General features: G+C 42.6%; 1 protein-coding gene across 1 annotated transcript; it reads right to left on the reverse strand.

Moving 5' to 3' along the window:
• Nucleotides 1–193: 193 nt before the first annotated feature.
• PLCXD1 (phosphatidylinositol specific phospholipase C X domain containing 1) lies at nucleotides 194–20,882 on the reverse strand. The gene is made up of 7 exons (XM_064646218.1): nucleotides 20,593–20,882; nucleotides 15,068–15,215; nucleotides 11,650–11,786; nucleotides 8,867–8,995; nucleotides 7,567–7,722; nucleotides 3,174–3,357; nucleotides 194–1,897 (listed from the first exon to the last, which is right to left on the reverse strand). Exons 2-7 carry the CDS (start codon nucleotides 15,171–15,173, stop codon nucleotides 1,605–1,607), a joined length of 1,005 nt encoding a protein of 334 aa, XP_064502288.1. The 5' UTR covers nucleotides 15,174–15,215; nucleotides 20,593–20,882; the 3' UTR covers nucleotides 194–1,604.
• Between the last annotated feature and the right edge of the window lie 4,877 nt (nucleotides 20,883–25,759).

Below are 25,759 nucleotides of genomic sequence, written 5' to 3' on the forward strand. Positions count from 1 at the left end.
AATTTATCCAAAATACCTATTACTGTGTCAGTCTTGGAGAAGACATTTAGGGTACAACAAACCTTTCCACAAAGGAAAACAAAAGAAAAGAAACCAATCACAACTGATCTATTACTTGAGTTATGAATTACTACTGGGAACCAATAAAACAGTCAATATCAGGAAAGGAGAAACAAAGCTATTGCAGTCCATATTACACAGAGAGATCAAGTTTTATTAGAGTAACAAGGGTACAAAAGATAGGCAGAAGAACATTCTGAGTTCTTCTGAGTACCTGTAACATAACAAAAACTGAATGACTACTCGTTATGAAGTACATAGAGTAAGAACAGGATGCAAAGCACTGTAAAAAAGCATTTAGGAAGTCTTCCTCATAAATGTAATGTTTAATTTTTACTCCTGTGTATTCTGCAATTGCAAGAGATTCCATGAAGAGGTTGCATCTTACCCTTTCATGCTGAGCAGTTTAGAGAGAGTTTGATACAATGGTAAGTAGCAATTGATTTAAGACTTCTGCAAACATTAGCATCTTGTCAAACATCTGAACTTAGCTTTTGCATATAAAGTGCATCTAAAAAGTGAGGTATATAGATGAAGCTGCATAGTCAGTTTTACACAACGACTGTTTTTGGTTTAGTTCTGATGCTTGCTATTTCTCTTGCCTTCGTGATCATCTGTTATTGCACAGTTCATTTAGAAAAATAGAATTAATATGCAATAGCAAACAGCATAAACCCCTTACTTGTCACATAAGCAAAAATTACTTAGTGAGAGGGAAAATAATTATAGAGCTACTAAAATAGCTAAATCAAAGATCAGATGTGAAACCCCAAATGAGCATGACAGAAGTGAAGAACCTGCATTTCTAGAGCAGTTTGAGTTTAGGTAAGGAATTTGTTTCCTCTGTTTACTTTCAGTGTAAGACATACTTTGGCAACACCTAATAAAACATTTGACACAGACAAAACTGACTAGGGACCTAGTTTTGGTATCTTTATCACTTCAGAACTGGCATGAGTAAGTGTGCAAGTACACATACTGTTTACAAATCATAAATAATTTTGTGACTACTCTGTTGGTAAGGCAGTTCACAACTGATACTCAACACATTGGTGTATACATAAAATCATGTCAAATTGGATTGTCAATACAGTACCTTTGATATATCAAAAATATTTTTAAACTTCCTTTTAAAATATGAAAACAGACAAGTCAGTTTCACACTGATATAAAAGAGTAAGAATTGGGGATGCAAGTATGCAGAATATCCTTATAAGAAAGATAAAATCACTAAATAATTCATGCTGCTACTGGCATATTTCTCCTTCTTGGTCCTATGTAAAATAAGATTAAGTTGTTGGGACTTTCAATATTGCCTGCTGCTACAGAATCAAAACATCTCCAAATAAATTACACCTATACCATAATTTTCTGGAGACTTCAGCAAGGTCCAAAGGTCTTGAAACTCAGATGATGTTGAGAGACCTTTTCTTACTGAGCCTTTAAAGCATCCCTGGTTTAAGTTAAATAGACCTTTATGGGATTCAGGATGTTTACAGAAGAGCACATTAAATGCAGACAAAGCCTTTTTAGCTTTTCACAGATTAAGAAGCAAAGAATGAAATGTTATTTGTTCCAGCTCCTCTATTTTGACAGTCTAATGGAGGATTAATTTTTGTGTTAAGTTCTATCACATCTTTGACAAAATCATTGTTTCCTATAAAGTCTCCAGCAATTATGTTAATACATTCTTTTTTTGGTCCTGGATACTGCTGCTTTATCCAGATTTTCAAGCATGGAAGACTCTGGAGTGTCATTTTCTTCAACGATCCAAATGGGTGTAGGAGAATATACCCTAAGTTTTCGGTAAGGTTAATCCCTGCTACAAAGAATTTTCCTGAAACAAAAATCAGAAAGTGACACATTAAATATTCTTTTAAGGAGAACAGAAACTGCTCAGTATTGCATTAGCTTCAGATCTTGTTCCAGTGGGAAGCATTAAAATACTTAAACTTCACACTCTTCCTGTATTGTTTCATATTCCTACAACTGATTCAGTAGACTGTCTCCCCTTGTTGCAACTTCATGCTGTAGTAAACAGTTCCTGAGCCACACTTGGTTATCTAACCATTCCAGTTTAGGTAAATTTGTCTAACTACTTTTCCTTTGTAAATTATGTTTGTTTCTGTGAGGGTTGCTTCCAAATGCTTAGCCTTCCCCCATGATGGATGGAAACAAAGGGTGCACCACATGAGCATTTTCCTTTGGCTGGGAAGCACTTTCGAAGCAGCTTTCCCCTTTATCACCCTGTGCGTTCCCATCAAAAGCTACATGAGATGTTATGAGCTGAATTTCTCTCAGATTATACTACAAAAGCATGCTTAAGTGCTACTATTTGCTGGTGCAACTACACTCTCCACGTACTGTTCTTGTATCCATAGAATCGTAAGGTTGGAAAAGACCTCCAAGATAGAGTCTAACCTTTGACCAAACATCAAACCACGACAACTAAATCACAGCACTAAGTGGCACATCCAGTTGTTTCTTGAACACTTACGGGGTGGTGACTCCACTACCACTGTGGGCAACCCATTCCAATGCTTAACCACCCTTTCAGTGAAGAAATTCTTCCAAATATCCAACCTGAACCTGTCCTGGCACAGGCCTGAGGCCATTTCCTTCTATCCTGTCACTTGTTGCCTGGGAGAAGAGGCTGAACCCCGGCTTGCTACAACCTCCTTTCAGGAAGTCATAGAGAGCAATAAGGTCTCCCCTCAGAGAAACCTCGTAGGAGTTTCTTTTCACAAGGGTAGCAGAACGCATTTCTCTCATCATCTGTGCTGCCTAAAGCAGCAAGCTCTGGACTTGAGGAAGCTGCATCCTACCCGTGAGGTGGGTACAACAGGGCCAGTGAGCCGGTCTGTGCTGAGGGCCTCCTCTCCGTGGGATCACATAAGGGATGTGGCTGCCACAATTTATATAGTCTGTGCACTGACACACCACCACAGATGAACACTGCACTCACCCATTGGTGGGCAGAGCACTCAGCAACCACGGGCACACAGCATGCACAAAGGGGTTATACCTCATAAGGTTACAATCACCCAGTTTCCTGTTTGTTTTGCACTGCTGTAAGCACCCCTTCTTTCTTCCAAGCAACTCCCTGTGCCTACCTGGACGGCCCCTCCGCTTCATGTGCTCTAAATACCGGATAAGAGCACGAGTGGATGTTTTATTTCCCCACCAGTATGGGATCGTAGGCCACAGCTCACAGTGCTCCTTCAGTTCCATGTCCTCTTCGTACGAGACTATGACCTGATGGCCCAGCTGCCACATGGTCCTCAGTGTTGGCATCACCTAAAATAAAGCATGCTCGGGTTGAAGTCAGCAACACAGCAGCGTTCCCAAAGTTCGAATACTGTTGTGTGACATTACCTTGGCACAAATTCAGTTCAGATAAAGCTTTTAAACAAGCAGCCTGGTAGGTCAGGGGCTGGGTTACAAACTGCAGGGGCAACAGGAGCCTGATTACTTCAGCAAATTCCTCCTTTTCTCAATTCAACTATGATAATGTACATAACTGAAGGTCTTACACCTGCATAACCATCCCTGTGTCAGCCCTTGTGCACAAGCCACTGCTGAAAATTTGTTGAGAGAGGAAGACACAGACCATCCATGGACAAGGAGACAAAGCCCTACACGCAGCTGTAGGAATGCAGACACAGATGAAGAAAAGCAGGAATCATTTTGGCAAATGCCCCACATTGATGCATATTTGGCACTGTAGCCATTAAAGAAAACTGAACTGCTTAAAACTTGATAAGACTAAATGTCAGTCTCCAAGAGCTACATTAATTCTGATTTCTTTAAGTGGAAGGTTTCTGAAGTTGGGATGCTCCAGACATTTTGAATTGAGAGAGAGGAAGACTTGGGTCAGAAACCTCTGACAGACAGATGGGCTGAAACAGGTCTGTTAAATTTAAGTATTTCAATATGAAATGACATTTTCCAACCCTCAGAAGTTACCATGGGAGAGAATTGAGACCCTCTGACTAATTTAATTTGCAAAACCAACATACTTAACAGGCATTCTTTTTTTTAAGAATATTGTGGTTAAAAGCTATGTCTGTTGCTTATGAAAAGGAAATGGTGGCTTTTTGATATTCCAATTAACTTATTAATTAAAATAAAAGCCAAAGTCAGTTGAAAATTATTTACGTAAATATTTGAAGAAAGCCAAGGGTTGAATGAACATGGCAATCCCTCTTACTTCATCCAAGAAAAACAGAATGCAAGCCTCAGTTAGGTCAGAAAATACTGTAAAATTAAGGCACAGGCTACTAAAACTACAAAACTCTGTGTTTGACTGAAGTTTTTGCTTTACTCCGCTGCCTTTCTAAAGCTAGAACCTCTTAAGCAAACAAACAAATAAAAAGTTGTGGAGTAAAAGCAGAAAAAAAAAGCTATTAGAAATGTGTACATGAGCACAGGTGCATATTTTGCAAACAAAGCAGAAATGAAACTGTACGTGTCTGACAAGGGATTTTTAAACCCTAGTAATCCAGATCAAAGGAAGACACCTTGAATAGTTAAGGCAATTAAAATTTTAAACACAATGTAATATTGTCACGCTGTGGTCTGTGCCAGTACTACATACAGACCTCAACCTAGCAGCTGCTTCATAAACACTTTGACACTTACTCTTCTATAATGACAGAGATGCAGTATTGAAAGACAATAGATAGCAGTTTATTTTAGAATAAGTGAGTAAACACTTTGATATTTGATATTAAATCTGAATCTGTGATCCTGGAAAATCCCACAGTTGCCAAACCTGCAATGGTACCACCAGCAAAAATGATGAGATCCATTGTGCTGGTCACAGACTCCATACAGATAAAGTCTTCCTGCTCAAGGGAAGTACTTGGCTTGTCTTTTCTGCAGTGCCACTCCTCCCTTCCCCTGGACACAATTCAGAAATGTTCTTTCTTTGGTGAAGTGATCTCAAACCATTCTTTCAACACCTTCGTTCAACGAACTATCAGCAGCAGCTCACCCCTTTCGCAGTTAACGCTTTTTCTGGCCATGTATCTGAAAGCAAATTTGACCATCTTCTCCAGTATCACTCTGCTCATCCACAACTTACACACTCAAATTATTTGGGGAAACAATAGAACAGTGTCACTCAGGTCTTCAGTTATTCAGCTGAGGCCTGAATATTCAGAATCCCCTAGTTTTGCTGAGAATTGTTCTATTTTAACTCTGCTGTACTAAATGCTTTGAAATGGTAATACTCACTGTTACTTATACACCAGCTTCAAAGGCTGGATTTGAATCACAAACAGGGTCATCATTCTCCTGTACCACTTACATCTCCAGAGAAAACCCTCTGTTCCTGTGCATCTTTGAAATGTTAATTGTTTAACTACTAAAAGCTCCCATACCTCATAAAAAAAAAGGGGGGGGGGGGGCAGAGGAAACTAAAAATCTCAACTTCTAAAATCTATCAATCAAATATTTTCCGATGATTTAAATTAAGGCTTTTCTGGAAGTTTGGATGACTGAAAATCTGGTTGGAAGGTCAGCTCCACAAAAAAAAAAAGTCAATGCCACCAGAAATGAACTGAGGTGCCGTTAAGAGGGACCTCAACTGGCTGACAGAAACCTCATGAAGCTCAGCAAAGAAAAATGCAAAGTCCTGCACCTGAATGGACTAACCCTACACACCAGGACAGACTGGGGACAGCTGGCTAGAAATCTGCTTTGCAGAAAAGGACCTGAAGGTTCTTGTAGACATCAAGCTGAACGTGAGCCAGCTGTGTGCCCATGTGGCAAAGGTCAGCTGTAAACTGGGCTGTATTAGCAGAGGTACAGGAGGCAGTCAGGAAAAGGGGTTCTTCCCTTCTATTCAGCAGTTGTGGAACTGCATCTCAAACACTGTTTCCAGCCTGGGCTTCCCCACTACAAAAAAGCCATTGATGTGGTGGATGAGTCCAGCAGCATGCAACCAGAGTGAGCAGAGGCTAGAGCATGACACACAAGGACAGGCTGAGGGAGCTGAGTCTGTTCAGCATGAAAAAGGGAAGACTGGACAGGTCTTACTGCTGTCTGCAAATACCTAACGGGGAGATGTAGAGAAGACTCCAAAGATATGTGTAGCAAAGGATGGCAGTTGGCAGACAGGAGCTACAGCAAGAGAGGTTCTGATCAGATAGAGAAGAAAAACACTGTGAGAGTGGCCAAATGTTGGAACAAATGTTGTATAGAAAGATTGTGGAATCTCCGTGTTTGGAGATAGTCAAGAATGGACAGGACACAGCCCAACATAACTTTGAAGTTAGTCCTATTTTGCATGGTTGTGTTGGACCAGATGACATCCAGAGGTCACTTCCAACCTAAACTATTATAAATAGCATAAAAATTCATTTATAATTATTGCTGTGAAAAGGCAGAAAATGGGTTCTTTAAATTCTATAAACATTCTTGTACTATATTTATAACACACATACCTTTTCTCTTTCCTTTCCTTTTCCTTTCCCCTTTCCTTTCCTTTCCTTTTCTCTCACACAGGACAGTGGATGACAGTTATGTCTCTACTATTGTCCCACAACTGTTCATCAACATATATGACCAGTCAAATTTAATTCCCTCTTCTGTCCTAGTTACAGGGGCCAGGACCAGTTTATTACTGTGTGGGTACAATCAAAACTGTGTGTATTCTACACTCTCTGTGTCATTTCTGATGGACTGCTAATAATGGGTCATTTGCAGTAGCTGCCTAGGGCACACCTAATGACTCAGCTCTGGGGAGACTCAGCCTGAGGGGTCATCTTTGCTAATGGGCCATACTGGACTGACATAATAGGCAGCTGCAACACCTAGACCATCACAGACAAAAAAATATCCCATGACTCACAGAATTAAATCACCCATTGTGAAACTCCTGCCCTGGCAGAGGTACTGGGCATTCTCACCTGAACCTGAGCATATATAATCTTGGGGTTTGGGATTTCTGGTACCACCCATTGGATCCAGAAGAGGACCAGAACTCCAACAGGACTGCCACTGCCACTCTCTACAAGACTGCGATCATTATGTCAGCAGAACTGCAACCATCACCTGGACTAACAGGTTTTCCTTTTGCTTTGCACCTAGGGGGCCCACGGTGATGCTCAGCACAGGGGCCAATGAACATTGTTCTGTTCTTGTCCCAGGGTGTGGGGTTATACATCTGGTTTTGTGGGTTAAAACCAGTTTTTCTCTGTATCATTGCATTTATTGTGATTTATTTTTAGTAAATTGTAACTCTGACTTACAATCTCTAGAGTTGGGTTCATTTCTCCCACCTGTCTACTTTTAAACCAGCACACCTTCTCACTGTGGAATGTAGGTTTCCTTTATCTCCTCAATTTTATTAGGTAAACACCTATCTCTGATGCAGCAAATGTTACCTTTCCTAGGTTAAAAACTCCGTGAAAGTAAAATATATCTAAAAATTTGAAATCGTAGATCTCACTGTAATATATCATTCTTTAAACAAGGAGAAAAAAAGGATCTCATACTTACATTCCTGGGACACAGTTTACACTGGAAAATCTCTTTTATACAGGCAACAAGATGACTGTGAAGTCTCCTGGTTAATCCATCAAAATTCCTGCAGGCTAAGATAACAACTTCCTGAGGATGAGCTTCCAACCACCTTAATACTTTCCACAGAGTATCCTAGAGGAGAGAGTTATGGAAACTTATAAAGTTATCTCTGCTATGCAGGGGAAAGGGCATAAAATCAACAGAGCATTGATGGTGGAGTAGACTCACAATCACAATCATGAAAATCAGTATAGATTTCTGGAGGGGGCCATCAGACTGCCCAAAAGGGGTTCCAGAGAGATGTGTCCCAGGAAAACCTACTTTCACAGATCTGTGCCAGTTTGCTCTGGATGTGGTTCTGGCACACTAGACTTACCAGCTTTGTATTTTGATAATATCCGTGAATATCCTACTGCCTATAGGCAGGTTAGCAGTAAACCTAACTCCCCAAGCTTCTTTAGGGACAACCAACATGTCAGTGGCAAACTCAAAAACAGGGAAAAGTTCTGTGCTTAAACATAACAGGACTCATTTTCCCCCTTTGGTATGGGCAATGAGAACTAAATGAAGATCACACATAACTAGCAAAGTACAGACATTACATCTGTTTACAGGAGTGTGCCAGACACCATGAAGTCTCAACACATGAAGAGTTCAGATTCATGAGTCTGAAACTGAAGTGTAGCCAGTTACTCTGCAAATTAAAAGCTTTATTAGCTGACTGTGCCTGGCTGTACAGGTCCCAACAAACGGAAAGAAGATGTAAAGTATTCCAAGATGACAGAGCACATGCAAAGACCAGCTCACAGCAGTTGCTTCACAGCAGCTGTCATTTGATCATAGGATCCAGATCTCTCAGTCTTTCAGTGAAATATTTCTTTTTTTTTTTTTTAAGAAAAAAAGGTGTTTCTGTGATTTTTATTAGGCTTTTAATGCCTTCTTCTCTTTAATAACTTTTCCCCCTACCAGGAAAACAGCATTGCCCTGGGTATCATCCTGGGACAACATAAGATAAACCCCACAACTTCAGGCATTTGGTAGGGGCAGTGGAGAGCAGGCATGACTGGTTTGAGGACGAGGAGCTCATTGATGTTCCAGTATCAAGTGCAGCTGCTGAAATTAATTTCCTGCTGATTTTCTCTAGTTTGAAGTCCTCACATAAGGAAAACAAATACCCTACTTAAAAGACCTTGGACCAGCATTTTCAGATTATGATGGATTATAAATAAAAGAAACAGCACTGGTTTTATAGCCATCACAAAGGTAAGAAAAATACCTGTACAGTAACAGTTGTGTAAACCATATGCACAAAGTACAAATTCATAGACGGATCGTTAGCCTTGTGGGCAATCCTGAAATCCAGGTATCTAACTCCAGCCTCAAGTTGCTCTGTCACAGTCAGGACCTGAAAGGTGAAACAGAAAACAAAGGTCCTGAGAGCTTGGAAGGGATTTGTTTCTTTAGTTTAGAAAGCTGAAAAAGGTGTACAAAGTCAGCCCTATGACATTTTTCTCAGGTCTTTTGTCTTTAAAATGTCACTCTATGGCACCAAGTTGCAGCTTTGAAGTATCTCACTCTCTTAACAAGAGGAATTAAAATTTCCCTGAAGAGTATACTGCAGGTACAGATTAGATTAATTTCAGAGCACTGCCCTTGTTGTGTTCTGAAAGCAAAAGATCCATTAACCTGTGCATAAATACATGATCACTCGTCACACAATTATTCATATGAACAACAACTGCAGGATCAGCACCTTAGAAATGCTGCATTTATTTTATTAGATCAAAGACTTTACTGTGGTTGTCTCTGCAGAGCTCACTCATCCTCAAAAGAAGGAAAAACAAAAATAGAAAAAACTAGTGATTATTGCTCTTTTTCAAGATAAAGTTTCTTATAAAGTTTAAATTAACCTGTAGAAGTCCTACAAAACAGAGGTAGTCCTCTATTTCCACTTCCCTCAAACCTCTTCCTCTGGATTTGAGGGCTGAATGGAACAGGTGAGAAAGCTGTTTCTGGGGCAAAAAGTCCCAAATGGTATGTGTTTTACATCTATTAAGATTCTCTTTGAGTAAGAAAACAGAATCAATTTAATTAAATATGTTTAAACACTAATTTGTCTCAGTTCAACCTTCTATGTACAACACTAGCAGGTTTCAGAAAGCATACACGGGACTGATATAAGCCAGAAAGGATTCAACACAAGGCATTGCTCCTGAATAACCACAATCACAGCTTTAGGGCTGAGACAGAACTTATGACACATGGCAGGATGCTCACCCTGCCTAGCTTCAACCACCTAACTTCCTGGTTTTTGGACAAGAATTTTATCTCCCCAGGCTGTGCCTGTGGTTCTGGGCTGAGACAGGCCAGCCCCACGTGCCCTAGGATTCAGATGGTGCGGTCGGTCTGGCCAACAGCTCTCTCTGTGCCTGCTGGGGCTACACCAGGCTGGAATAGTTGAAGGGGTGATCCAGGCCCCTTTGCTTGGAGCATGTTGGAGATGGGAATGTGTGTGGCTGTAGGTCACATATAACCTTTCTAGCCAGAAAGAGCATCAGGTGAAACAGCTGCTGGAAATTGCCCTTTAGATGAGTCAATTTCTTTCTGTTGACAGCATGGGAAAACCAGACAAACTAGACTCTCTAATGAGTCACCTGGGTTTGGATACTGAATCAGCCAGTGTGAACATTGCCCCCTAAAGGGCAAAATTTAAAAGGAAGCCCTGGGAAGCAATGCTGCTCGGTGCTGCAGGCATTCAGAGCACGAGTGGAAGTTACACAGGAAAGATTTGGGCCTTTAGACTGACACCCATAACAGCCAGGGCTCAAGCAGGCACCTCCTCCTGGGCACTGGGCCATCCAAGAACCTGTGGGTCCTACCATTAGTAGGGCTCCTTCACGTGTGTTCTGGATACCAGTGGGTGGAGTTACCTCCTCACAAAGATAACTGGAGCACCACAGAGGTAAGGAGAGTAGGATTGCAGCTGTGCCTCTTTCCTGTGAGCAGTGGGCCCCTTCCCACTTGTCACACTGGATTTGGACCAGAAATCACAATAATGATATTAGGAGATTGTTTGTCACCAACAGTGTCACTTCGCCAGACAGAAACCTACAAGTGAGGAGATACCTAAATCTTTCATTGGCTTGAGTCCCAAAGCAAAAAGCAGTTCAAGGTAAATAAGACTGTGCTAAGCAAGTGCCTTTCCACATCAGCTCATCATTGCCATTACACATACCCTGGTAGTGTCTAAGATTCCAGTCTACCAGAGCTGCACAAACACAATAAAAACTTAGGCATACTTATTAAAATTTATCAATTTTTCAGTTTTAATTCCATAATAATGAACTACTCCTTCAGTAAGAAGAAAAGCATACAGATTTTTGGCACCTCTTTCATGTCAGGAAAGTCTCTTCTTTGGAAGAATCTTCGAAATCTCTAGCTTAAATCACGATCCCCAATTTTGTTTTTAACATACATTTGTATGGAACAAAGAGCTAACTACTATCTTAATATTTGGACATTTAAAAAAATTAACATGAAGGAACACACCTTCATTCTCTTAATCTTTATGGGGAAAAAAATTCCTTCATTGAGGGATTCTTCTGATTCCGCTGCTGGATGAAATACTCACGCAGTATGGATGGGGAAAACAACTGACATCTCACACAACAGTGATAGAAAAATGACAAGCATTACCTTCTGAACAAAGTACAATAGAAAAACAATGGGAAGTGGTGAATTAATCCTTTGGTTTGCTTTGCTTGCATGTATGGCTTTTGCTTTACCTATTAAATCATCTTTATCTCAACCCAGGAGTTTTCTCACTTTTACCCTTCCAGTTCCCTCCCCTATCCCACGCAGAGGCAGTGAGAAGCAGACGTGTGGGGCTGAGTCGCTGTCTGGGGTTAAACCACAACACCCAAGCACAGCATCTGAGGAGAGCTCAGATTTCTGGGCAGCAGGCTATTCTGTCATCATGGCGGAGCTTGGCCACTCTCAGCCCTGCAGCACAAGCTTCAACTTTGCCAAAACATGAAGAGAATGCTAAATGACATTTACCTGTGTGATAGACCACTTCATGATAATGGGGCGCACAATGCAGGGCATACATTTGTTTAAAAACTTCACCACCTTGGATTCATTGCCACTAACAGCAGATCTTTTATCCAAACAGTAGGTCATAGTGTCATGACTCCCTGTAGAATACAAAAATAGATGTACAGAAAATCTCATTTCTTAACTACTAAAGACCACATTCCACAGTTATATTGCATGTGCATACATGATACACCACCCCATTTGTAAATCACACACTTATGTTGTCTGACAGCCTATGTCGTTATGGCAAAAAGGTGGGCTCTTTTACAGAGGTTGCTCACTTGACATTAATAAGCTTAGTGTGAAATCTTTGTGAAGGCATCAAGATTTTCCAAGAAAATAGTCCCCATCTAAACTACACATCATTGCTTGCCCAAAACCACAATAAAATGGCCTGTTTCAAATAGCATCTTTCACTGAAATAATAATCTTGATGTGAAAACCCACTTCTTTTTTTTTCAGAGAATAGCTGAAGGCTGAATTTATCTAGAATTTGTCCTGTTTTCAGAGCTGTCCAAATGCAGGATTTCATTCTCCAATCCCATCATCTCTGCACAGGAAAATATGACTGAAAGCAGAAATTAATCTTCTTACATTCTTGACTGGACCAACTCCTAACTTGGCACTTTAAACATTTATATCTTAAATATCTGGTAAACAAGCCCTCCTGACCTAAACCCTCAATACCCTACAAAACCAACGTAAGAGGTGGGTGCTTGAAGGTTTCAGAGGTAAATTCAAGTGCAAGTTTATGTGTGATAGATGAAAAAAAATCCATCTTCTATGCACTTCAAAAATTATCTGACTCTTTCCAGCACAGGGGCAGCCTAAGCAACAGAGCCAAGTACAGGCTGCCCAAATATTTGATTTCTTTGAAGTCTTAATAAATCTGACACATCTCTTGCATCATACTTAGATGAAACTATTACAACTCGCAATTTCTTCAGGAAACCAGTGATTTTGCTAGCTTTGTCTGTTCCGTTATTTCTTTCAGTGTTATAAAGCATCAAAAAGAAAAGCCAACAATTCAGTCAAGTGACTTGCTTGGATCTTTACAGAGTGTCTGCAAATGCATATTTTGGGATTTTAGGTCTGGCTTCAAACAAATTGTTTACTGTTGCTAGGAACTGCCTTTTTGAATGGTCAGTCTTACTGGTGCCTATGGCAGTATTTCTAATAGCCAAAGAAAAAAAGACAAGATTGTTTTTGAATTCTTTTAAACTGTCAATAATAGTTTAATGTCTTACTCTATTTTTTCACCTTTTAAAATCCACTTTCCATCTATTTTCCTGCTTGAGACACCCAAACCAACCTCATTGCAGATGGAAGATCGATATTGTGGGCATGTAATCAAAGAAGTATGTCTTAGAACATGTAGGAGTAATTAAACACCCATGGACAAAATCCAAGTCTGAGAGAGGTGAGCAGGATTCCATCAATGGGCGTTGCATCCACTGATGCCAAACAGCAAAAAGATAGTAATCTTTTACTTAGGATTGTTCTTGTGATGTCAGTGAGTTACAGTAATGAAAGGAAGATGGATATACCCATGACACAACAAATATGATGCAAAGATAGTGAGCTAGCACCAAGCCAGGTAGCTTCAGAGCTCGAATCAACACCTCCCCAGAGGAACTGTGCTGGATCTGGTGCAAGCACAACACTAATTACTGAGATTTGCCTCTGCCTCCTCATCACGCTTTCAGAATGCACTCTGTCACATTCATGTTTCTTGCATGACTTCTATGACATAAACTTCCACTTCCAAAGTGTGTTTCCTCCCTTCAAAAACCTGCCAGAGCTGTCTTGACCTGGTTGGTCTTGATCTGTTTTTGTTCTGACTTGGGCTAGATCAGTTTTGTAGGTCAGCTGGACAGCCACCAAAATATTCCAAGCTAATAGCCTGCAATGCTCTGTAAAAGTCCTCCAATGTTTGCTGCAATGGGCTTGCCTTCAACTATTCTTTTCTTCATGCCTGTTCTCCCTGCAGGCATACTCACAAGAAAACAAACATTTGCAAGAATAACAAGGTCACCATTAGGAGGAGAGCCAGAAAGTCAAAAGCACACATCAGCAGGTTCTCCACTTTCTACAATGTCCAAGAAACACCACCGTGAAAGCCTTTTAGAAACAACATGATTCCTTCTCTCCAAAAACAAAACCCCACCGAGCATGCAACTGACTATTTGAAGGATTTTTGCAAGATGAACAAAAAGAAAAACAGAAAATAGGAGGTTAATACTTTCTTTCTTCTTTCCAAAGACAGATACATATTTTCTTCTCTTGATGGTTAAATGAGAAATTCTAGGGGTTTTTTAATAACATCTATCCTGGGTCCTATTATATAGGCTTTATCCTAAACAGACGTGTGCTTGTTCTGTAGCTAACATTAACTCAAATTACATATCTAAGAAGTCACCTTGAGATAAGTTTATAGGTTTAAATTTTAATGGAAACAAACCCAAACATCTACAGTTCTTGAGTCCTCCTAGCGCTCCACTCACTGAAGACTAGACTTCATACTGTTTCTCAATATATGTCTTTCCTAAAATTAACCTATGATCCTGTAGCTTACACAAAACATTAATCTACACACTGTGCTGCTTTCCACCCAAACTACCTGTCACATCTACAGATATGAGAGAAAACATGGGCTAGACATTTCTTTTGTACCATTTTTGATGTGGAGGCACAGGGAGAGCTCACAGCCCTCCAGTGCCTCCCCATGTTCCCAAGTTACTGTTATACTGTAACTTCTTTGACAGAATGAGGGTGAAAAAATGTCAAGGTAGCAGGAAGAAGCAACATTATGACCAAAGAAAGGCTAATGATACACAGGTGTCACTTAGCTGCATCTACACATGGTAGGATAAATGCAGTTTTTGCAAGCAGGATCATGTAGCACAGTCTACATAAATAAAAACATGTCAATTAAAAGTCTCAATTCTCCTTTTTCCATACCTTCACAGCCTCTTTTAAGCAGTACAAAGAAACAAATAATAAGGCAAAATGTTATTTCTCTCCTTTTGGAACCATTTCATTACATAGGAAGTGGCAAGAATTAATTAGGAAAATTTCATCAATGCCCAGATAAGCAAATGCTTAGATTATTAAAACTGATCTGGCAAGACGATGCAGAGGGATTGAAAAAAAGTGCCTCTTTTTTTCCTTTTTTCCCTCTCCCCTCTGAGAAACCCCAAACATTACAGACCAAAATCATTCACACACACATAACATCACACAGGCCCTTCCCCAAAGCCCTTCTCCCACACGTTGACCCAAATTGTAAACATAGCCATCATAAAATGGGACAAACAGGATGTTCCAATGCTTAAGTGACAAGCTAACAAAACAGTGGAGAGCAAAAGTTAATCTTTACCTGGAAGAGCTAAGTTATAGAGGGGAATATCCCAGAGCTCCTCTGGTAATCGCGACATCCATTGGCCATTTTCACAGCACATGTGAATGAAGGTCTGCAAAGGCATTTTGCATTAGTGCCTGCCTGCTCTGGGACTTCATAGGGTTTTCTGGGAAAAGAAAAAACATAAACCATTCCGTATACTGTGGTTGAATTAATGACATTTCACCTGTGCAGAATGGATTTATAGATGCAAAAAACTGTCAATCCTTCTCTCAGGTAGTTGCAGCAAAACATCAAGAGTTTCTCAGCCACAACATAGGCTTCTTTTGATGACATTGTCTCTCAGCACAATGCCAAGGGAGGGCTCTATCTTCAGTTTTGTAAATTTACCAAGTGAAAAAAAAAAGCAGAGCCAAGACAAATATATGCAGTTTCATTGGTATGAAGAAATTACTGTCTACACTGGCTATTGTGAAATCACAAGGAGTAACCTACCTCCAGAGTGAAACCACGTCCATTCCTTTACCCTTTGCAGTCCCCGGCGCACGGCAAGGGGACTGATGGCAGGGCTGGGACAGTAGCTGGGTCTGCTCCCCTCAAGTCCCTGGAGAATACTTACCTTAAAGGATCAAATTGGGTGTCACAACAGTACTGCCATGAAAAGCCTTTACAAAGATGTCAGGGTACTGTATTTGCAGGTCATGCTGGCTTCTGGGGTCAAAGAGGAAAACCTTCATCTTCTTATCTCTTGATCTGTTCTTATCACCCCTATGAGTCCATGATCATAAGTACTTCAGTTTGCTCAGATCCTCCTGAAAATTACTCTGGAACTGTTCTTCTTGGATACAGGCCTCTCCGGGATTGTCCTAGTTAGGATAGCTGAAACCAGTTCATCACTGGATGGGTGTAACCCAAAACTGTGTATTCTATAGCCTTCCAAGCCATTTCCCAGAAACTGTTATCAATGAACCATTTACACCATCTGCACATAGAGTCTGACTCCTCAGGCTATAAACTAGGTGCTAAGAGGCCTGCGAGATAGGAGTTGCTCTTGTCCTCACACCCATTAAGGAACCCCCCCGCCCTGAGGGAGGTACTGAGCATTCCTGCCTGAACTGGAGAATATATAATCTTGGAGTCTTGGGACCTTTTTAACCACTTGTGAGATCCAGAGGAAGACTGCAGACCACCGCTCTCAACCAGACTGCAACCACCACTTTTCAACCAGACTGCAATCACCACTCTTGACCAGACTGCAACAGCACTCTCACCAACAGGTTTTCCCCTCTCCTTTTCCTTTGGACTCAGGGGGCCCAAAGAACACCACTCTCTTCATGCCCCAGGGTGCTGGGTTATATATTTGGGGTTTGTGGGTTAAAACCAATTGTTTGTCTGTATAATCGTACTTATTGTATTATTTTATTAAATTGTTATTCTGACTTATAATCTCTCTTTTGAGTTGAGTTCATTTCCCCTGCTGGTTTACCTTTAAACCAGCACAGGGATCTTCTGCAAAATTTGCAATGGTCATGCAGGAGTGCCAGTGGATGAAACCCAGATGAGAAATCATGGCATCACCAGTGCCTACTAGAGTTATTCTGTTCATTTTTCAATTTATGATTTCCTGGACGATGCAGAACATGAAGATAACCTCTTCATGTCTTTTTTTCATTTTTTCTAGGATGTTCCTGAAGTTTAAGTGGTGGTTTGGGGATCAGAGCCTTCCTTCTTCTCACTGCTTTTAAGGCTTTAGCTATTTGTCCACAGTTAGTGTGATGGTTTCTTTTAGATCATGGCATAGTGACTACTTTCATTAATACCAGACCTTTCTTTTTAATCTGTTTTAAAAAAGCTGTGCCCGTGAATGATTCCTTCTTATCTTCTACAGTAATGGCAGTCAGATATGTAATTGTGCAGCTTTTGTACTCTGCAAACACCTTCACTAGTCCCTGATCACTTTTGCTGCATCTTAGCACATTCATTCAAGATTGCTTCTCCCCAAAGTGTTCTTCAGATTACTTTGAGGAGGTGGTTGTTTTTCCTGAATATACAGCTGAGCCATACTGCTTATATGAAGAGTATTTCCTTAAACACAGTGCAATAGATTTTTTTTTTTTTTGGCAACTTCAGGAATTGCATTCCTAAATTTTATGTCCATACCACATGTAACAGATAAAACCTGCTTTTAGATGTGCCAATAATTCACCTGCCTAGCCTGCCTTGCTGTGCCTTTGGTGTGACTTTGAATGGGTCTCTCTGAGTACAGTCACCCCAGTTTAGATTAGAATGGAACTATGTGGGATGAAGGAAATACCTGGCACCCCTGGCACAGTGACACACGCTGCACGTGTCCAGTGTGTAATCTGGGATTTTCCTCCTAGTGAAGAGCAGCTGCCTCTGAAGTTATCCATACACACAAGGCCTTTGCGTAAGCAGGAACAAAAGTGGTTTAAACTCTCTCTTGCTTCCTTTGTCTCCTTATTTTAAAAAAAATGTATTTGATGGGTCTAGTGCAAAGTCAAGTGGAAAAATGCCCACAGATTTATTTTGGAAAAAGAAAAAGCACAGATCCTTTTTGTCCTGCATAAGCAAATGGTCTCTATATGCCACATCTGCTAGTCTTATTCTTGGAAAGACATTCAGATCTCAGGCAGATCAACTCATCCATGGCTCTGTGATTTAACATGAAGAACTGCCTCCTGCAGATCCCTTGTTCAGACAACATATGTCTGCAGCTAATTTTGCCACCTTTTGCTGTGTTTTATACTTTCTCAGACTGCGCACCACTGCTCACCCATGGCTGCTCTACTCTAGTCTCTGTACCATGTAGCATCAGTGTGGGCAGGGGCTTCAGGTGCTTAAAACGGCATTGGTGTTCAGTAGTTGCAAATGACTGGATGGTGTCTATCCTTCTCCAGCTCTGAAGCTGACAGGAGCTGTGAGGCTGCAACACTCCAGCATATGGCAGCACTTATGCAAGTTCTGTATGCCGGCTAGAAACTTAACTATAATCTCTGGTTTTCCTCTCTTGCTTATGATCTGCAGCCCCCTTTGGGACTGCCTAATTCTCTAAGGTTCCCCAAGGCCATCCACATCTCCTCAGAGCAGGCACACAGCCCACCAGGGAGCAGCAAGACCCATAAGCCCCATTTGGCAGTCACACCTTGCCCCAACATAAGCTCCTTTGCACTGAAAACACTCCCAGGATGCGACCGAGGGTGCAGTTTTACCTGCTGCCATCCTCTCCTCCCATGGTGTGCTCTCACTGCCTTGCTTGGGCTAACGCAGGCACAGTCCCACAGCTAACAGAAAAAGGTGTTTTTCTGTCATGTTAGTCCCTTTCACCAGTTTATCATTGACTCAGGACAGCCCAGCACTGGCCCATGCTGAAGAAGTCTCTGCAGAGGCACTGAGCCTTGCAGTTGGCTTTGACAGGCTGTACAACAGGTCCATTGGCATTGCTCAGCCAAAACCCACAAGCAGCAGGTTCTCAGCCTAACACAAGCTGCCATCAACGCCCAGCCTAAGCGGGACCAGGACACTTCACAAGGAGTGTCCTGCTGGGCCGGGAGAAAGCCGGCAGAGAGCAGAAACATCAAGATCAAGATATCCTGTGGGCCTGCAAACACAGACGTGTTTTGAGATGAGATCAACATCTCATGCTCTTCTTTCTTCGACCTCCTTCCGCAGCACCTGGGGCTGGAGATGGTAGCCACCAGCAGGGCAGGAACTGCACCCTGACCATCTGCTAATCAAGTCCTGTACAAAAGTGACTGGACCAGATTTTTGCTTGATCCCCTGCACAGTGCAAGCTCTAGCTGTTCACACTGTCATCTCTAAACTCAGCTGCTGACTTGTGCTTGACATGTAATATAACCTTTAAGGGTACAGCCAAGGCCTTCCTGGAGGAATGAAACTGCAACCATTAGCTACTGCCTCTCACGACTAAATCCTAAACTTCACAAAGGAGAACTTGTGTCTTCATTCCCTCTTCTAAATAGGCAAGCCACCCTACACATGCTGCTGTGATTATACTGTGCTGGGTTTACATGGCAAGGTTTTGGCAGTGGGGGTCTACAGAAGTACTTTGCAGGAGAAGCTGACAGAAACTTTCCCCACGTCCAGCAGAGCCAATGCCACATGGCTCCAAGGTGGACTCACTGCTGACCAAGAGTAAGCCCATCAACAATGGTGGTAGTGCCTTTGGGATAACGGATTTAAGAAGGGAAAAAAGTTGCTGTGCAACAGCAACTGCAGCCAGAAAGAGAGGAGTGAGAATATGTGAGAAAGGCAAGTCTGCAGACGCCAAGGTAAGTGAAGAAGGAAGGGCATGAGGTGCTCCAGGCACCGGAGCAGAGATCCACCTTCAGCCTTTGTGAGGCCCCACACTGGAGCTGGTGAATGCCCAAAGGAGGCTGTGACCCCATGGGAAGCCCATGCTGGGGCAGGCTCCTGGCAGGAACTGTGGTCCAGTGGAGAGAGGAGCCCACGCTGCAGCAGGTTTGCTGGCAGGACTTGTGACCCTGCGGAAGGGACCCACACTGGAGCAGACCATGAAGAACTGCAGCTCATGGGAAGGACTAATATTGAAGTTTGTAGGGAAGAGTGTGAGCAGTCCTCCCCCGGATGAGGAAGGAGTGGCAGAGATAATATGTGAACTGTCCCCAGATCCCATTCCCCACCCCCCCTGCAGCACTGCAGGGGGCAGAGGTAGAGAAAATCAGGAGTGAAGTTGAGCCCAGGAAGAGTGAAGGGGTGGGGCAAAGGTGTTCTAAGATTTGCTTTTTATTTCTCATTACCCTATTCTGATTTGATTGGTAATAAATTCAATAACTTCCCCAAGTCGAGTCTGTTCTGTCTGTTATGATAACTGGGGAGTGATCTCCCCCTGTCCTTATCTCGACCCAGGAGCCTTTCCTTATATTCTCTCCCCTGTCTTGCTGAGGAGGGGAGCGATAGAGACACTGTGGTGGGCACCTGGCTTCCAGCCAGAATCCACCCACTCTAACTACCCTCCCTCCCCTTGTTCAGGCTAGGTTTCTGACCTCCTGGGTGTTCTGCATGCAGGCAGCAATTACATTTTGAGGGCAGTACCGGGACACATGCAATAAACAAGCAATAAAACATTCAAAGGTGCAAAGCCGCTAGAGATCACCATCCTCCAGCCTCGGGATACCGAGACCATCGGGCTGATTCGCTCTCCCCCTGGCTTTGCCCCGCCGACCCGGAGCGCTGGGCCACGGCCAAACCTCACGCGTTTCCGGGAAAGACATGTAATTAATGAACAATTGACGATGACATCAATAAAACATTTGCTGCAGCCGACCCAGAAGCTAAAAAAACCTCACGGGAACCACAGCAAGCGCTGTGACGAGAGCTATCCGAACAGCCACGGCGAGGAGGGCGCCGCCAGCCCCGCCGGGTACAGGGGTACTACGGGCACCAGGGACACGGCCACCCCCGCCCCGCGCTGCCCTCGCCTCCCGGACCCTCCGAGGAGCCGGATGCCACCCTCCCCTCTGCTTCGCACTTGTTTTACTCACTCCGAGGGGCGATTCCGTTTCCATCCCGGCTCTCCGGGAAGACGTGCGCTCCCCAGCTCGCCCGGGGCCCCACACTGCCCGCTCCGGGGCGGGACGGGGCTGCCCCGCCCGGGTCAAGTGACCGCAGGTTTGAGGAGGGTGAAGGAGGGACGGGAGGGATGAGGAAGAGGAGGGGAGGTGGTTCTGGTGAAGTGGCGCTGCCCGAAGCGCAGAGGTGAGCCGCTCAGTGGACTGAAGAGACATGATTTCGGGAGGAGCCTGCGGGCAGGGACAGGCGGGGGGAAGCGCCAAGTAGCAGTGTGTGCTATGCTTCTGCTGCATTTGAAATCTATTAATGCAAGAAAGCTTAAAATAAATATTTATAAACATATACATACATAAAAAGTACCTTAATTTTCTGTTTTGTTCGACAAAGCTTGTCAGGCCCTCATCTGTGGTGAAATTCGCTCATGAGGGCACCTCGCAGAAACCTGGGGAAGCTCTTCAAAAAGCTTTTCTGTGTAAGGAGAAAGGAGGTAATTAAGTGAGTGAATGGCATGTAGAGGCAAACATGCAAATCCTCGGTGCACTTTTGGAAGCAGAGTGCCTTCTCAGCCTTCCCAGAGAGATAGAGAAAGGCCCCCTACTTCATCTCCCTTTTCCAAAAACACACTAAAACACAGTGATTAAAGAATGGCAAACTGAAACTCCAATGAAAAGAATGGGTAGAGAAGAGCAATTCCCCTTTCTCCACAGGGCAGCATTCCTAGAGGGTCACCTGCCATGGAACTGGGATCATACTGTGGTCAGGACTAATAAAACTTCAGGCTGTTGCAGTGTTGTGCTTCTTCATGCAAGGATGTATTTTCCAGATACGCCTTTTTCGCTATCTCACTTTTGCATGAGGCAGAGCAGCATGTAGGTACAGAGCAAAACTTGCTGTGTCACCAATAGCAGCCAGATTAGGTTAACGTTAAGCTGAGTGATTCCCACTGGTGAGTCCTAGGATGGCAGGGCTGCATGTGCTTCAGAGTGATGCCACAGTTCAGGCTGCTGTTTATATATCAGTTCTTACAGAGTATCACAAAACTAGGTGGATTAGATGCAAAATAGTTGTGCAGCAGTTCGTAAAGCTAGGCACGAAAAGGGCAAAATGCCAGAAGGGATGAAGGAGAACAAAGGAGAAGGTAAGAAAGAAAAGATACTATTTGATGGCTGTGTGGTTTTGCACCACCATGATAGAAAGCAGCTGAGAACAGTTACAGAGAAGTATTACTGTGCTCTTCATGAAATTAAATAAATGGGAAACTATCTCAAACAGAAAAAGCTAGGAGGACAAATCAGACAAAGTCAACTTTAATTCTTTATTTACTTAGGAAGTGAAGACTATGGAGGTGTGATAAAAAGCAGTCAGCCAGCCTCTGGATACTGTCACAGTGAATAAAGTACAGCCAGACATGGTTCTGGTCTTGTGAAGCAAACCTGTGTGAAGATGTTGGGACTAATGGGCAAAACACAGAAAGAAAAAATTAAAATCTATTTTGATGTGGATTTGAAATGAGTAACAGAGAACTCAAAAGGAACCATGAAACTGAAATCCCATATTTTATTCTTTACAACAGGACTTTACACCCTAGTAATGTGAAGAGTCTGCTGAATGATGTGATCTTACAGGTCTCACCTCAACAGAAATACCCTATCAGGAAATCTCAAGCCCTGCCCAAACCCTTCTAATACCCACCCTTTCAAGTCTGAGTTTGGGTCTCATTTCTTCTTTGTTTGCACTGGAATTACTAGAGATCCCAAGAGAGTTGCTCTTAGTTTAGTTCTGTGATCACAATCTCTCAAGAGGGATTTAGGAAGCCCAAAAACCAAGGAATGACAGGAAATTAATGATTAAAGGAAATAAATTATTAAAGCCCTGAATAAGCATGTCTCCTGAGAAGCAGTCAAGGCGAGGATAACCTTTTGCAGTATTTGCAGAAATAATAATAAACAGATTTCAAGATGAGGAAGCAGGGACATGAAAAAGCCCAAGATTTACCCTCCTCACAAAATAAATGTCTGCATTAAAAAGGCAGAGTGGAGTTCAAAAGACAAAGAAGGGAGAGCTTACCCAAAAGGAGCTTATCAGGTTTTGAAGCATTCAGTGCTGAAGAGGCTTGAGGCTGGTAGCACCTGAGAGAGCCCAAACAGGCAGATGCAGAAGCCTCAATGTGGGCATTGATGGAAAAGCAGGTCTGATTTATAGCTGTGGATCAGAGTGAAATTTCTGGTTTGTTAGTCACAGTGATAGCAGTCATAGAGCCTTAAACTGGACTTTATACATTTAAACACTTTCGCATACCAAAATACAATGCTCTCAGTATGAGAGAAATCAACTCATTTTCCAGATGATATAGAAGTTTATGAGAATTTTTGAAAATTTACAATTATTTTGGATGTTGCATGAGACTTCTGTGTTCCATCCCAGTATTTTCTTTTTGAATATGGTGTACCTTTAGTCTATGCTGTAATGTACAGAAATACCACTAAGGATTTAAACAACCTTAACTGAATTCCCTGGATTTTGGGTGTTTGTTCTGAGGATGTTTGCAACACCCTGGCAATATGTGTGTTTGCTCCTGCCCTGACTTACTGATAAGTCCTCTCAACCTTCACCTAGTTTCTGTCTTTGGGAACAAGCAGGCAGCTCAATCTCTGAGAGGAGGTTGTATAGCTAGTGGCAGCAGCCACAATAGCTCCTAAGAGTGGGGGAACTGTTAAGGAGGCAGCCTGCAGCACCAACGAGGTCACTGGGCAATAAAAAGACCTGGGAAGAAAAATGCAGCCTAGACCTGCTGGTAGCTTGAAACTGGTTCCCTGTGTTTGGTTCTAGAGTTATGAGACCACAATGGCTACTCCAAGCTTACAATGCTGTGAGCAGGATGCAATGAGGATGGGGAGGCACACTCAGGAGCCCTCCTTTGCACCCGGTCCTTGTGCTTGGGGCTGCCTGTCAGCAAGGTGCCTCTGGCAACCTGGCACCTGCCGGCAGGAAACCTGAGGCAGAAGGATTTAGGTGGGATTTAGGTTGCCCAAACACACTGCAGTGTGCCAATGGCATCATGAAGAAATAGCCCTGGCTTTATTTGCAACAAGCAAGTTCAGTGATAAAATTCAGTACCAAGTAAAAATGCTACTGTGATGGTTAGACATGGGGTACAGTGACACTGAGAAGAAAAAATAGAGTTTTAGTAGCAAAAATTTTAATTGAAATTTTTTACAAAGAAAAACACGGGAGAAAAAAAGTCCTCAAATTTCTCCAACCTGATCCAGTCCCACCAATGTACATGAGACCTCAGGGAAAGTAGATCAAGGTGCAGGCAAAACAATTTTCCTCTCAAACAGAAGCAAATCAGATTTTAATTTCAACTTAACTACACCAGTAGGCTACAAGAAGGCTTAAAATGCCCTAAAATACATTTAGTAAAGCCAACTTACTTCATGTCTGGTACCAGCAGTGTTTAAAACTAGACATGAAAAGCCCAGACACGGGAGAGCTGCTCATAATGTCCTACCTGGAAGAGAAACTTAAGGGGGAGATAAAACTCTCTCCTCAGACCAAGCATCTGAGAAGATATGAGCAACGAGAGAACTGGGCTTTGTTGCTAGAACCCAATAGTGAGAGACAAGCTGGGGAAACACAAAAAAATATATGCGTTCCTGTCCACTAGAAAGTTACAGGGAGAAAGGAAACCTCCACCTCCTCCTCCTCTCATTCCTCCTTTTGCCCTGTTAATTTGTTATCTAGCCCTTCAAAATTGTGCAAACAAGGTAAATTCCTGAGCTGTTTTCTCACAGCACTCCCCATTTTGCATGAATCTCTGTCCTTTTTTCCTAACTGGAACAGGTCAAAACACAAAGCCCTCTACTCTGATGCCCAGATCCCCAGAGAAGCATAAGTGACTCTAGACCAACACCTTTCATCCACAAAGGCAGCTCTTAGATCAGCTTGAGAGGCAGCAGCCTGGGTAGGACAAGGTTGAAGCACTACCCCGGAAAAGGCAGGACCACCAAGAAACCATGCCCTGTCCATGTCTTTGCTATGTGCAGCTTCTAACTCATTAGCAGACCACAGGGAGGAGGAGGAAGGACTCTTTATGCTTAAATTCATCACTATGGTAAAGGTGAGGAAGTGAGTCTTGTGTCCTTCAGCAGCCATGAACAGCATCCCACCTTCTTTCCACTGTCTACAGTGAAAATTAGGCATCTGTGTCCTCAGGGACAAATTTCCAGTACCTTTGACTCCAGGCAAAGGTTGGAGCAACAGTGTCTGCGTCTTTAGGCCATCCAGACTTTAACTCCTGTGGTTCTTATGTCATTTAAGTCTTGATGTCTTTAGGCTCATAATCAATCATTGAGGAATAAGTGAATATTCTTCTCAAGCCGATGAGTTCTTTTTCCCCCATGCATTACTGATTTGTACTGTCAATCATAACCATAACCTGCCATGGAGCAAGACCTTTTAGAGGCCACACTTCAGCACAAAGATGACTCACAAGTCAATACAGGTCAGATAAACTGGGTCCTTGGTGCAGAGCCAGTTCTACTCCGTGCCCTCCAAAACTGTGTCTGTCATAGTTTCATAGACTTGGTGCTTTTTTTTGGTCTTTGTGTGCATTTCATATCTATTGGGGCCCAACAACAAAAGCATCCGAGGATGGATGTCTTAGGCAGTGCAGGTATAATCTGTGGTGACCTGCAGTAAAGGTTCATCTTCCAACAGACCTTCATATTACAAACAGTGCAAGTCATCCATGGCAGAGAATGTAGAGTTGGTAGCAGCTGAGCTCATGATGTCAGCCTGGGTCAAAATTACTAATATTAAAGGCTAAGATATACAACAGAAAAATGACATAAGGTTCCAAAGGGGCCAAATAACCTAAGAAAGTACTTAATCTCTTATTCCATTTATTTATTTTATTACAGAGTAACAAAGCACCACATTGACCTCGCACATTACCACAGGGCAGTAATTTATAGCATAGTCATTTATAAACTACTTGACATATATTACTGGGCCTTTTCTCTATCCACATGGCCTAAACCCCACTGTCCATTGGTAGCTTGTTTTCCATTGGTACTGCTGTTAGAAATGTGGAGCTGAAAAGTTGCTCAGGGGACACAAGGACTGTAGCTACCGGGG

Source organism: Pseudopipra pipra, chromosome 2 (assembly GCF_036250125.1).
Source record: "Pseudopipra pipra isolate bDixPip1 chromosome 2, bDixPip1.hap1, whole genome shotgun sequence".
Taxonomy (NCBI): Eukaryota; Metazoa; Chordata; class Aves; order Passeriformes; family Pipridae; genus Pseudopipra; species Pseudopipra pipra.

What these genes read in the sequence shown, in the direction of transcription:
- PLCXD1 (XM_064646218.1), bottom strand. Translation starts at nt 15,173, where the DNA reads ATGCCTTTGCAGACCTTCATTCACATGTGCTGTGAAAATGGCCAATGG. An exon ending in TGAAGTGGTCTATCACACAG is followed by an intron (nt 8,996 to 11,649) that starts GTAAATGTCATT and finishes TTCACCTTTCAG; the next exon opens with GTCCTGACTGTGACAGAGCA. An exon ending in GTAAACTGTGTCCCAGGAAT is followed by an intron (nt 3,358 to 7,566) that starts GTAAGTATGAGA and finishes GCTTTATTTTAG; the next exon opens with GTGATGCCAACACTGAGGAC.